The sequence below is a fragment of the Salmo salar genome, chromosome 10 (assembly GCF_965601325.2).
Source record: "Salmo salar chromosome 10, fSalSal1, whole genome shotgun sequence".
Taxonomy (NCBI): Eukaryota; Metazoa; Chordata; class Actinopteri; order Salmoniformes; family Salmonidae; genus Salmo; species Salmo salar.
Window position 1 is genome coordinate 120251314 of NC_138300.1, and position 13937 is coordinate 120265250.

The window sequence follows — 13937 nt, forward strand, 5'->3', positions numbered from 1 at the left end:
TTGAGCCAAAAAGGTTCCCCAGCCTAAATGGACAGAAATTTTGTCCAGAAACTACCTCATTGAACAGACAGCCCTCCCAAAACCCTTGAAAAAAAAGCTTATATTGCAAAAATGATGATACCCTATCATTTTAGGTAATCAATTCACAGATTTCAAACATAAAGAAGCATAACATTTTACATTTGAGTCATTTAGCATTCGCTCTTCTCCAGAGCGACTTATAGTAGCAATTAGGGTTACGTGCCTTGCTTAAGGGCACGTCGGCAGATCTTTCAACTATTCCGCTCAGGGATTCAAACCAGCGACCTTTTGGTTACTGGCTCAATGCTAGACTACCTGCCGCTCATAAAGAAGTGGTGCTTAAAGAAGCAGTACATCACCTCTGTCTGATTTCACAGAGTTGGGAGTCCTGGTCTTGGGTCCATCCAGAAACAAACAGCACACATACTCATTCTGTAGATGGCATAATTAAATATGCTTTAGACCACGGGTCAGTTCATGGGATTCAAACTGTGAAGATCAAACAATGACAGCCTTTTCCGTGACTAGAATAAGATGACGAAGAAGAAGAGGAGGAAGAAGGAGGACTAGAACTTACGCCTTTACATGGTCCTTCGAACAGTTCCTTCAGATATTTATTCAGCAGGGACATTTTTCTGCCTGGAGTGAACGACATCTTGAACCATTTGGGGAATCTAACCAATAATGAAAAGAGCATGAATTAGATTTTTTTTTACCTTTATTTACCTAGGCATGTCAAGAACAAATTCTTATTTACAATGACAGGCCTAGGAACAGTGGGTTAACTGCCTTGTTCAGGGGGCAGAACGACAGATTTGTACATTTTCAGCTCTGGGATTTGAACTTGCAACCTTTCTGCTTACTAGTCCAACACTCCAACCACTAGGCTACACTGCCGCCCCGAAAAAATATGAATTAAACTGAATTGAATGTATTCACATTAAATGGGATACACACTTCTCTGTGTCAAGGAGCGAGTCGATGGTGTAATTCAACAGTGTTGTAGCTCAGACTCACTGTGGGAGCGTAGACTCTATGAAGTGTTTCTTCAGCTCTTTGTGTATCAGCTCAAACTGGCCAAACGTCTTCTCGCTGATCAGATAGCCGTCCTCAATGGTCACCCTCAGCTCATAAGTCTGAAAGTACACATCGTCAAAAGTCTTCCCGAAGACACAATGAAGTATAAACTTTAAAGTGCTCTGGAGCAGTTTGACATTGACAGAAGTAATTATCTTAATAAAAATCGCACATTTATCACACGTCGTATCATTATCTCCCTCAAAATTACACTTGTAAAATGGATTTTAGGAGCCACTGCATGAAAATACTACACTTTTAGAAAAAAGGTTATTGGGCTGTCCCGACATTAGCACCCTTTATGGTTCCAGGTACATTTTTGAGGGGTTCCAGGAAGAACCCTTTTGGGTTCCACGTAGATGGACAACCGATCTTCTACCCACCAGACCAAAAACCCATCTCCTACTCACCGGACAGAGAGGGGGAGAGGTAGAGAGGGTGGAGAGGTAGAGAGGGTGGAGAGGTAGAGAGGGTGGAGAGGTAGAGAGGGTGGAGAGGTAGAGAGGGTGGAGAGGTAGAGAGGGTGCCTCTGGAAACAGCCTAACTAGTATATCCAGTCTGTCTTTATAACAGAGGGGTGGAGAGGGTGGAGAGTGGGAGGTAGAGAGGGGGTGAAGAGGTGGAGAGGTAGAGAGTGGGAGAGGGGGTGGAGAGGGTGGAGAGGTAGAGAGTGGGAGAGGGTGTGGAGAAGGGGAGAGGTAGAGAGGGTGGAGAGGGGCAGAGGGTAGAGAGGTGGAGAGGGAGAGGTAGAGAGTGGGAGGGGGGGTGAAGAGGTGGAGAGGGTGGAGAAGGGGAGAGGTGGAGAGGGAGAAGTAGAGAGGGTGGAGAAGGGGAGAGGAGGAGAATAGGAGAGGTAGAGAGGTGGAGAAGGGGAGAGGTAGAGGGGGTGGAGAGGTGGAGAGGTAGAGGGTGGAGAGGTGGAGAGGTAGAGGGGGTGGAGAGGTGGAGAAGGGGAGAGGTAGAGAGGGTAGAGAGGGTGGAGAGGGTCGAGAAGGGGAGAGGTAGAGGGGGGTGGAGAGGTGGAGAAGGGGAGAGGAAGAGAGGGTGGAGAGGTAGAGGGGGTGGAGAGGTGGAGAGGTGGAGAAGGGGAGAGGGTGGAGAGATGGAGAGGGTGGAGAAGGGGAGAGGAAGAGAGGGTGGAGAGGTAGAGGGGGTGGAGAGGTGGAGAAGGGGAGAGGTAGAGAGGGTAGAGAGGGGGAGGTAGAGAGGGTGGAGAGATGGAGAGGTGGAGAGATGGAGAGGGTGGAGAAGGGGAGAGGTAGAGGTAGAGAGGGTGGCTCTGGAAGAGACTGGCTAGTATATCCAGTCTGTCTTTATAACAGATAGCTAGATGTCGTCACACTCAGTCAGCAGTCTGCCATTTCTCTCAATACTAATATGTGTAAACTTGCTGTCTCTACGGCATTTCATCATCTAATTGAGAGTTTAGCACATGGCATAGTCCTAAGTGTTTATAAAGTCATGTTTTAAATTGACAGTGAGTTTAACATGGCCATAGCACTTAGGCCCAATGAGGGAAATGCTGTGTATCTAATAGGTGTAAAGGAGTCAGCAACAGTCCTGTTTGTCCATTTTGAGACACCGTAGCCAGTATTCACTTCCTCAAAATAGTCAGAATCAATCTAAGACAACTCAAGAAATTTTACACCTAACTAAGATGTTTGGCGCAGTATTTCTCAATTAAATAATGTGCATGAAAACGAGTCGTCTCTCGTCGAAGGACAACAAAACCTTTATTGAAGAATCCCTAATGTTGACCAATCAATGACGAAGGGGCGTAGACTTCGGCTAACGACTTCGGGCTTGCCTTGACAAAAAATGTGGTGTGCCCTCGAACAGTCGAGAAAAAAGTCCAAAACGAACTAAAACGTCACCGAAATGCCGTCATATAAAATACACCAACTGTTCTGAAACGGTTTCGGCTGGGAAGAACGCAGACGCCTTAAACGATACGGCAACAATTTTTACCTGGCCTATCAGAGGACAAGATGGAGCTACCAATTCCACCACATTGCTTAGGAGGACAGAGACACTCACCACATCCTTGCCCTTCACGGAGTACTTCTGTATGACAGCTTCCTGGATGTTGGTGTTGGGGGAGGTGTTCTGAGAAGGGCTGGGTGGCGCCAGCTTCTTCCCAGACGACTGGACCATGGTGTGGATCAGGAAGTTGAGTTTGACCGGGAAACTGCCCATGCTCTCCTTGATCTTCCTGCAAGACAGAAGTACAAATCAAATCAAAGTTTATTTGTCACGTACGCCGAATACAACAGGTGTAGTCCTTACAGTGAAATGCTTACTTACAGGCTCTAACCAATAGTGCAAAATAGGTATTAGGTGAACAATAGGTAAGTAAAGAAATAAAACAACAGTAAAAATAGTGAAAAATAACAGTAGAGAGGCTATATACAGTAACGAGGCTATATACAGTAGAGAGGCTATAACAGTAGAGAGGCTATATAGAGTAGAGAGGCTATATAGAGTAGAGAGGCTATATAGAGTAGAGAGGCTATATAGAGTAGAGAGGCTATATACAGTAGAGAGGCTATATACAGTAGAGAGGCTATATACAGTAGAGAGGCTATATACAGTAGAGAGGCTATATAGAGTAGAGAGGCTATTTACAGTAGAGAGGCTATTTACAGTAGAGAGGCTATATACAGTAGAGAGGCTATTTACAGTAGAGAGGCTATTTACAGTAGAGAGGCTATATACAGTAGAGAGGCTATATACAGTAGAGAGGCTATATACAGTAGAGAGGTTATAACAGTAGAGAGGCTATATAGAGTAGAGAGGCTATATAGAGTAGAGAGGCTACATACAGTAGAGAGGCTACATACAGTAGAGAGGCTACATACAGTAGAGAGGCTATATACAGTAGAGAGGCTATATACAGTAGAGAGGCTATATACAGTAGAGAGGCTATATACAGTAGAGAGGCTATTTACAGTAGAGAGGCTATTTACAGTAGAGAGGCTATATACAGTAGAGAGGTTATAACAGTAGAGAGGTTATATACAGTAGAGCGGCTACATACAGTAGAGAGGCTACATACAGTAGAGAGGCTACATACAGTAGAGAGGCTACATACAGTAGAGAGGCTATATACAGTAGAGAGGATATATACAGTAGAGAGGATATATACAGGCACCGGTTAGTCAGGCTGATTGAGGTAGTATGTACATGTAGATATGGTTAAAGTGACTATGCATATATGATGAACAGAGAGTAGCAGTAGCTGGATGGATGGACAGGCAAAAACCTGTAGTTTTTAGGTTCATATACGGACATTAAAAGGAAAGAACCCAGAGAGAGATGGAAAGAGGTGTCCGTGTAATATTAGTAATAGTACGAGTGTCTTTTGTATGTAAGACGTTTCCAGACGAAAAGAGAAGAAGTGTCAGAGTCATATTACTTGGTAAAGTAGGACGTAGCCTCCATCTTAGAGTCCTGGGGTTTCAGGTGGTTCTGAACATACTGCAGGTCCTGGATGTTGATCAGCTCCGGCATGCCTGCACCCAGCATCTACACCCACAGACACGCATTTAATCATTCTACAATGTAAACACACCTTCATGACAATGTCATAAGCATGTCATAATGCTTCGTAAAGTGTTACTAAGGTTTTTTTCATAAGTAGAATTGTAGTTAGTTAGTTAGTAGTTAGAGGGACTGACTAGCTGCAGTAGGCTGAGCACCAGGGCGGTCATAAGCCTGTCATGGTGCTTCATAAAGTGTTATTAAGGTGTTATTAAGAGGTATACTGACCAGCTGCAGTAGGCTGAGCACCAGGGCGGTCATAAGCCTGTCATGATGCTTCATAAAGTGTTATTAAGGTGTTATTAAGAGGTATACTGACCAGCTGCAGTAGGCTGAGCACCAGGGCGGTCATAAGCCTGTCATGATGCTTCATAAAGTGTTATTAAGGTGTTATTAAGAGGTATACTGACCAGCTGCAGTAGGCTGAGCACCAGGGCGGTCATAAGCCTGTCATGACGCTTCATAAAGTGTTACTAAGGTGTTATTAAGAGGTATACTGACCAGCTGCAGTAGGCTGAGCACCAGGGCGGTGCGTCGTCGGATGCTGTTGTAGGCTTCACAGCAGAGCTCTACGAAGCGATGAAACCTCTGGGGTTTCTGACCCCCGCCGGTGATGAAGTGCTGCATCTCTGAGGTGAAGATGAATGGAGCCCGGTCCCTACCATCACAGAGAAGAGGGGTGTCAGTCATTTACATTTAAGTCATTTAGCAGACGCTCTTATCCAGAGCGACTTACAAATTGCACATGGTAGATAGTTGGTAGTGCTGAGCGATTAACCAACATTTAGTTCATTTTTGGGGGGTTATTAATCAACGAATTGACCGACATCGGTTAAATTACTTGAATTACATTTATTTATTTATTTCTTTGTGAGCCCAACGTGCTGTTTCTCTAGAGAGAAATCAAATCATCCACGAGAGAAATCAACTCTAGACCTATGTGGGACGCTGGGCTGAAGGATGGTGTAGTTTTCATTAAACAAATATTCAGCATAGTTCAGCGCAGAAACATGTTAATTAACTACGATGACCATAAGCCATTGCACCATTTCCCCCGTCTCCGGACACGTCAGAGAGGAAGAGGCTAATTGAGAAGTTTCACTCTCGACAGAATCTTGTCCAAAATAATCCCAATTCATTTCAATGTCTTATTGGACCTAAATTTGTTGCCCGCCTTCCCGACTTTGGGACGACTCCCATTGTTAGGTCATAGACATGAGCATCCCCTCATTATATTCAGATCTCTGGACAGATACACTTTTACGCCTACTACGTTAGGTTACATACACACAGACCGCATGAGAGAGGAATGTACACAACACAATGACGAGAGAGAAAGAGATAGTTCACGTGAAATGTAAAATGATTTTGTCATACAACTCTGCAGCATATTTAGGCAGGCTAGCTAAGTAGGATGACTAAAGATGTATGGGGAGACATAACGTTAGATGGTCTGGCTGACTGCTACTGCCTGATCAGAAATGAGGTGATGACTACAGACAGTACAGTATGGGGAGACATAACGTTAGACGGTCTGGCTGACTGCTACTGCCTGATCAGAAATGAGGTGATGACTACAGACAGTACAGTATGGGGAGACATAACGTTAGATGGTCTGGCTGACTGCTACTGCCTGATCAGAAATGAGATGACTTTTGCACAAAGAAAAATAATAAAAACTAAGTAATATACACAACTGAAATATTTGATTATTTCATAGTCATTTCCTATTTTTGTACCCAATGTGGACCTGACGGAGACAATGGAATATTTTCAATGTTTTGCAAATTGAATGTTCACAATTTTTTTGTCTTTGGAATTTCCATTAAAAAGCTCGACAATCATTTTAATGACATTATTTCATAATGCATTTAATGTTAAAAAAATATAATCTATAAAAAATAAAAATAAATATATAATATACTCCCCTCCTTACACAGGGGAGTAAATGAAATGGACCTCCTTACACAGGGGAGTAAATGGAATGGACCTCCTTACACAGGGGAGTAAATGGAATGGACCTCCTTTATTTAAGTACTCCTGTAAAAATCTAAAGTCCTTGTCCCTCCTCCATATGCACACCAGTAGATCTGAAGGGATTGGATAGGTGTAAGAAATATGGGGAAATTCCAGCCAGCCTATCAGAAGGCAAGGTGAAGCTGGTAGGACATTATGTACTGCTTATTACATATCCACTCCTTTCAGGTCTACAGGGGTTGATTTGGCATTCAGCGGTGGTGACTTCAGTCATGGTTATAGTGTCTTCTGGGACTTGCCTTTTGATGCTGGCGAACTTCTGTGCATTGCCCATAATCTTTCCGAAGTCGATGTGGAACATGTGACCGCTGTGTTTCAACATGATGTTGTCGTTGTGGCGGTCACAGATACCCAGGATGAAGGTCGCTACACACCAGCCAGCACAGGAGTGGAGGAAATTCATCACAGCCTGGATGGGGAGATACAGGACAATAGTCTACAGATGTAGGATCTTAATTTAATCACTCTTTTTGTTGATGAGAACTTTCCTGCACAGCAGGAAATGCAACCTTGTAGTGTATTCAAGATTTAAAAAGGCTTCTAAAAAATGATTTTATCAAACAAAACTATGCTACATTTTATCTCTGGGACCCTCAGGATGACAAATCAGAGCAAGATTACTGAATGTAAGTACATTATTTACCTTCAGAGGTAATAGTTATTTGTTGTTGTGCACTCTCCTCAAACAATAGCATGGTATTTTTTCACTGTAATAGCAACTGTAAATTAGACAGTAAAGTTAGACTAACAAGAAGTTAAGCTTCCTGGAAAGTTTGCTGTTACTTACAACGTCATGCTAATCACATTAGCGCACGTTAGCTCAACCGTCCCGATATAGGGACACCGATTCCGTAGAGGTTAAAATTTCAGACTTGTCGTAACAAAAAAAAAGATCAACTCCTACAAAAAAAAAATGTCCATTAATTATAATCCACATAATAATTTGCATTTCCTGTTGCTGCAGGATTATTTCCCTACTGTAGCAAACCGGCTCAAAATAAGATCCTACGTCTGTATCACGACAACAACAACAACCACCTCAACAACACCAGCCTGTGTAGGGAGATACAGGAGAATATTCTATCACAGCTCTGTCTGTGGTCATAAGGTTATACAGTAGGCTTTTCTGTTTTCCTTCAAAATAGATAATATGGACAATAAAAAGTCGTTCTTCTTAAGTCACTTTTTTGTCCAATAATCTATTTAATTTTATTTTCAAAGTAATGTGGAGTATAGAGTCCAAATCCAGAGGAAATCTACTGAATCTTAGTTTAAACCAGTTACATTATTTTATATTTACTGTCTCTGACCCCACAACTGCAAGGTCAAAGGTTTGGCACAAGCTGCTAACCAAGATACACTTCCTAAACACTAGACTAGTACATGCAGTATACATGTATGTTCACCTCCTCATAATCCTCCTCAGTTTTGTTCCACATGTGGAACCATTTCTCCAGGGTGTCCTCTCTCAGCGCCCCACCCAGACCACACTCCTGCTGGATCTTACCCAGGGTCACTGCCTCTGGAACCACCTCCACCAGACCTACACACACGAATGCAGAGGCACACAGACAGTGCATTTGGAAAGTATTCAGACCCCTTCACTTATTCTAAAATGGATGAAAGTACATGTTTTCCTCATCAATCTACTTACAATACCCCATTGGTGCGGCAGGTGTTTAGAGCGTTGGGCCAGTATCCGAAAGGTTGCTAGATCAGAACCCCGAGCTGACAAGGTAAAAATCTGTTGTTCTGCCCCTGAACAAGGCAGTTAACCCACTGTTCCTAGGCCGCCATTATAAATAAGAATTTGTTCTTAACTGACTTGCCTAATTAAATGAAGGTAAATTAATGACAAAAGCAAAACCATTTTTTTTTAGACATTTTTGCAAACATATTAAAGATAAATAACGTAAATATATTATTTACGTAAGTATTCAGACCCTTTGTTATGAGACTCGAAATTGAGCTCAGGTGCATCCTGTTTCCATTGATCATCCTCAAGATGTTTCTACAATTTGATTGGAGTCCACCTGTGGTAAATTCAAATGATTGGACATGATTTGGAAAGGCACACACCTGTCTATATAAGGTCACACAGTTGACAGTGCATATCAGAGCAAAAACCAAGCAATAAGGTCGAAGGAATTGTCCGTAGAGCTCCGATACAGGATTGTGTTGAGGCACAGATCTGAGGAAGGGTACCAAAACATTTCTGCAGCATTGAAGGTCCCCAAGAACACAGTCGATATACTACACCCCTAATGATATAGGGAAGTCTGGTTATGTTCTAGGATCTCTGAGGAATACATACGAATGTGATTTGACTGGTTGAAACAACGTTTAGGGTTAGATTTTCACAGATTCCTTTTTTTGCAAATTGAACGAGTGAAAATACAAAATCGATTGTGCACGCTATATGGACCTTTTTAGATATGAAAAATAATTTTATCTAACAAAACGACACCTCATGTTATCTCTGGGACCCTTTGGATGATAAATCAGAGCAAGATTTCAGAATGTAAGAACACATTTCACCTTCACAGGTGAATTTATCAAACCTATCGCGGTGAAAAAAGTGTTTTGTTTTTAGGAGCTCTCCTCAAACAATAGCATGGCATTTCTTCGCAGTAATAGCTATTGTAAATTGGACAGTGCAGTTATATTAACAAGAATTTAAGCTTTAAGAATTTAAGAAATATTAGACTTATATGTACCGACATTTGATGTTTTTCTAAAATCTGCGATTGTGACACAAGGCGTACCTATCCCTAAGAAGTTTTAAAATGGAAGAAGTTTGGAACCACCAAGGCTCTCCCTAGAGCTGGCCATCTGGCTAAACTGAGCAATGGGGGAGAAGGGCCTTGGTCAGGGAGGTGACCAACAACCCGATGGTCATTCTGACAGAGCTCCAGAGTTCCTCTGTGGAGAAGGGAGAAACTTCCAGAAGGACAACCATCTCTGCAGCACTCCACCAATGAGGCCTTTATGGAAGAGTGGCCACATGGAAGCCACTACTCTGTAAAAGGCACATGACAGCCCGCTTGGAGTTTGCCAAAAGGCACTTTTGCCAAAAGGCACTCAGACCATGAGAAACAAGATTATCTGGTCTGATGAAACCAAGATTGAACTCTTTGGCCTGAATGCAAAGCGTCACATCTGGAGGAAACCTGGCACCATCCCGACAGTGAAGCATGGTGGTGGCAGCATCATGCTGTGGGGATGTTTTTCAGTGGCAGGGACTGGGAGACCAGTCAGGATCGAGGGAAAGATGAACGGAGGAAAGTACAGAGAGATCCTTGATGAAAACCTGCTCCAGAGGGCTCAGTTCACCTTCCAACAGGACAACGACCCTAAGCACACAGCCAAGAGAATGCAGGAGTGGCTTCAGGACAAGTCTCTGAATGTCCTTGAGTGGCCCAGCCAGAGCCCGGACTTGAACCCGATCTAACATCTCTGAAGAGAACTGAAAATATCTGTGCAGCGACGCTCCCCATCCAACCTGACAGAGCTTGAGAGGATCTGCTGAGAAGAATGGGAGAAACTCCCCAAATACAGGTGTGCCAAGCTTGTAGCGTCATACCCAAGAAGACCCGAGGCTGTAATCGCTGCCAAAGGTGCTTCAACAAAGTACTGAGTAAAGGGTCTGAATACTTATGTAAATGTGATATTTCAGTTTTAAAAAATAAAATAATTTGCAAACACTTCTCAAAACCGGTTTTCACTTTGTCATTATGGGGTAATGTGTGTAGATTGAAAAAACCCCGGGTTTAATACATTTTAGAATAAGGCTGTAACGTACAAAAATGTGGAAAAAGTCAATGGGTCTGAATACTTTCTGAATGCACTATAGATGGTGATATATTAAGTATGTATATGTTACCACAGACTGTAGTCTGGTATAACTATGTGTCTAAAACTACTGACCCTGGTCTCGCCCAGTAGAGAGACACCTATAGGTAACCATCCTCATGTCCAGTCCCTGCTGCAGCCACACCTTGTCCATCACACGCACTATCTGCAGCACCAGCATGTCCTGCCGCAGGTTATCCCCTGTCTGGAGACATACAAACTTAGCAGTTAGCCGCTACTAACTTCAAACTAATTTCAGACACTGCTAAACAAAAACATATATATGAGAGAGAGAGAGAGAGAGAGAGAGAGAGAGAGAGAGAGAGAGAGAGAGAGAGACAACAGTGCAAAGTTGAATTACAGTTTCTCCTGGTTCATAGACTACTGTCAAGGTAAGGAACCATATATCTTTAAGGTCTAAAATTCAAAACTTTTATTTTGAAATAGCCTGAGAGAGAGTTACCTTGCAGATGACAGAAATTTTCCTGCCCAGAGGATCTGTGTTGATGAAGGAGATTCCCAGAGGAGCAGCGTGGGAGTTATAGAATTTACAGGCCTAGGATTAAGATTAGGGTTAGGGTAATCTGGATCCATTCAACATATGACAGCTGTATACATTGCCTTTAATAAAATGTTGCCTGTGTCAAAGGAGAAAATGACTTTATAAATCTCTTTCTTACATCCAAATGAACTCCCTTCACGAGGACTGCAGGGTCCAACGGTAGACGACAGCTGATCCCGTTCTTGAAGAAGCTGTCAATCTTCCACTTGTCTTTCTTCAACACATCCTGCACAACACAATAGAAGACTTAAATAAATACCTACATCTATACAGAGCATAGACCTGCTGTTCTCCACTCTTCCTGGTTACTAGCTACCACCAATCACATTTTGCTCTTCACTGAAGAACCCTTTCGCATGCAACTGATCATTAGGACTATGTTCTTATGAGGCTTCCCAGGTACCCCCTGTAGATAGCCCAGGTACCCCCTGTAGATAGCCCAGGTACCCCCTGTAGATAGCCCAGGTACCCCCTGTAGATAGCCCAGGTACCCCCTGTAGATAGCCCAGGTACCCCCTGTAGATAGCCCAGGTACCCCCTGTAGATAGCCCAGGTACCCCCTGTAGATAGCCCAGGTACCCCCTGGTGTCCCCTGGATTGAGAACCACTGGCATACCCAAAAGCCTTTAGTCCATCATGTGGTATAGAAACTGAATGACATGTTTCCTAGTTGACAGTGAACAGATGACATAACAGTACAGACCTTCCTGCGGTTTTTGTCAGCTTTGCGGACCCTCTCAGCCACCTGCGTGAGCAGGGTTACCAGGCGGGTTTCGCGTTCCAGCTCCTGCCTCAGTGCTTTACCACAGCAGTGTTTCAGGGCAGCCTGCACCTTACTGAACCAGCTCTGGTAATGGGGGTCATCCTGGGCATCTACCAACAGCCTGACAGGAGGAAATACATATACACACAAGTTCATTTAAGCAAAGGCGGACGGACGGACGGACGGACAGACGGACAGACATTGAATTCTGTACTCACCAGTAGAGCTGCTGGGCGATCCTGACACTCTTCAGTGACCTGTCCAACAGCAGCATCACCAGAGGTCCATTCAACTCCCACTCACTCTTTAGAGCCTAGGAAGGGACAGACAGTGTTACGTGATCCACAATGCTTCTGTAGTGAAACACCTTCGTTGCTTAGTGTTTACATTTTCAGTTTAGTAATTGGATAAAAGTTGAATAATGTTTACCTGGACCAGTTGAGGTAGATATTCCTCTAGTTCTCTATCAGAAGTCTGCTCAAAGTACTGCACAGCTTTTCGACGCACCGTCTGGTCATGGAAACTGAGACAAAGACTTACATCACTACCTGTCATGTTACCTGTCGCTCAGTAGAAACAGAACCTCTTCAGGGTTGTTTAGGGGTCAGTGGCATAGGATGGTGTAGGCCTGTGTGAGAGAGAGAGCGAGAGAGCGAGTGTGTGTGTGTGTGTGTGTGTGTGTGTGTGTGTGTGTGTGTGTGAGTGTGAGTGTTACTTGTTAGAGAGTAGAAACAGTGCTTCCTCAGGGTGGAGTATTGGCCAGTGTTCTAGTATGGTGTAGATCTCAGTCAGGTTCTCTGGAGCCCACAGAGGGACGCCACCCAGCAGCAGGTGCAGGAAGGTGGTCCTCCCATCACAGCAGTGTCTCTTACTCCACAGTAATGCCTTCTCATTCTCTGACAAACTGGGAAGGACAAATTAGAAACCTCACCACAATCCCAGGACTCGTACTGTTTCTGAGTGAACCTCAATTTCACAGGTTTGAGACTTGGAAGTGCGGTAACATGAGACTATTGCTGAGTGGATTACAGTGGTTGAGTAAAGACGAACTCAACTCAACTTAATTGAAACCAAATGAATTGTAAATTCATATGCAGAACATGAAATCTGAAGGGAACGGAGGGACAGAGACAATAGATACAGTGTGTCTTTATTGGCTGAATCATAGAGAGTGTAGATTTCCCCGGGTTCCACTCACAAGCCGAGGCAGTGTTTCTGGGAGACCTCTGATATCTTCTTGCGTAGCTCATCACACGGAGGACTGAACAGGACAGATCCCGGAAGGGAGATGGGCCTTTCATACCTCCACTCAGCTGTCTCCGGGAACTCCAACTAGAAAGACACAAAGAGCAGGCCAACAGTGACGATATGTAGGCCATACAGTCCCGTGTGGCTCAGTTGGTAGAGCATGGTGTTTGCAACGCCAGGGTTGTGGGTTCGATTCCCACGGAGGACCAGTACGGAGAAAAAAAAAAATGTATGAAATGTATGGATAAGAGCGTCTGCTAAATGACTAAAATGTAAAATGCATACAACAGATATCCAGCCACTCTTTGAGGATGGGTTTTCAGTAAAAAAAAAGAAAAAAAAAAGTTATTGTTCATGTTTCTTCAGAAAGCATCACACATAGATTTGAGAAAATAGTCTATTTGCCATATGTCATAGATTCATTACTCATCAAACTTCTTACAATAACAGCAGCAGCATTCAAAATACCAAGAAAATGTTGAAAATATAGGAGGGTGTAATGTGTTCTTTCACCAAAAGAGGGCTCTCACCTGCAGGATGACGCCAGTAGCCTGTCTGTGGCTGTCTGACAAGGCAGGGGAGGGAGGCTCAGAGAGCTCCAGCAGCATAGACATGCTGAGCAGGACAGTACCACTCACCAGGGTCCTGTGGAGACACATAGTCACACACGTTATGTTATGCGAGTACATGTAATATAGATGGAGAAATCTATATGTTATTGAACCTGCATTGCAAGGACGACCCTCTTACCAACTGAGCAGCACAGGACCACCCTGTGTATTGTGTTAGACAGACCAGTGTGTTATAGACCGACCAGACCAGTGATATTATAGACAG

General features: G+C 43.6%; 1 protein-coding gene across 1 annotated transcript in view; it reads right to left on the minus strand.

Moving 5' to 3' along the window:
* The window catches only part of pik3c2g (phosphatidylinositol-4-phosphate 3-kinase catalytic subunit type 2 gamma), a 64473-nt gene that overhangs the window by 3970 nt on the left and 46566 nt on the right, over window positions 1–13937 (minus strand). Inside the window, exons 15-31 of the mRNA XM_045688534.2 lie at window positions 13631–13745; window positions 13051–13184; window positions 12568–12756; window positions 12282–12375; window positions 12071–12165; window positions 11793–11973; window positions 11208–11315; window positions 10991–11083; window positions 10603–10732; window positions 8082–8218; window positions 6915–7084; window positions 5140–5296; window positions 4514–4623; window positions 3136–3310; window positions 1039–1157; window positions 599–695; window positions 381–453 (exon numbers count right to left, since the gene is read on the minus strand). Coding sequence (XP_045544490.2) covers window positions 381–453; window positions 599–695; window positions 1039–1157; window positions 3136–3310; window positions 4514–4623; window positions 5140–5296; window positions 6915–7084; window positions 8082–8218; window positions 10603–10732; window positions 10991–11083; window positions 11208–11315; window positions 11793–11973; window positions 12071–12165; window positions 12282–12375; window positions 12568–12756; window positions 13051–13184; window positions 13631–13745 — 2177 coding nt within the window. The remainder of the gene's footprint in view (window positions 1–380; window positions 454–598; window positions 696–1038; window positions 1158–3135; window positions 3311–4513; window positions 4624–5139; window positions 5297–6914; window positions 7085–8081; window positions 8219–10602; window positions 10733–10990; window positions 11084–11207; window positions 11316–11792; window positions 11974–12070; window positions 12166–12281; window positions 12376–12567; window positions 12757–13050; window positions 13185–13630; window positions 13746–13937) is intronic.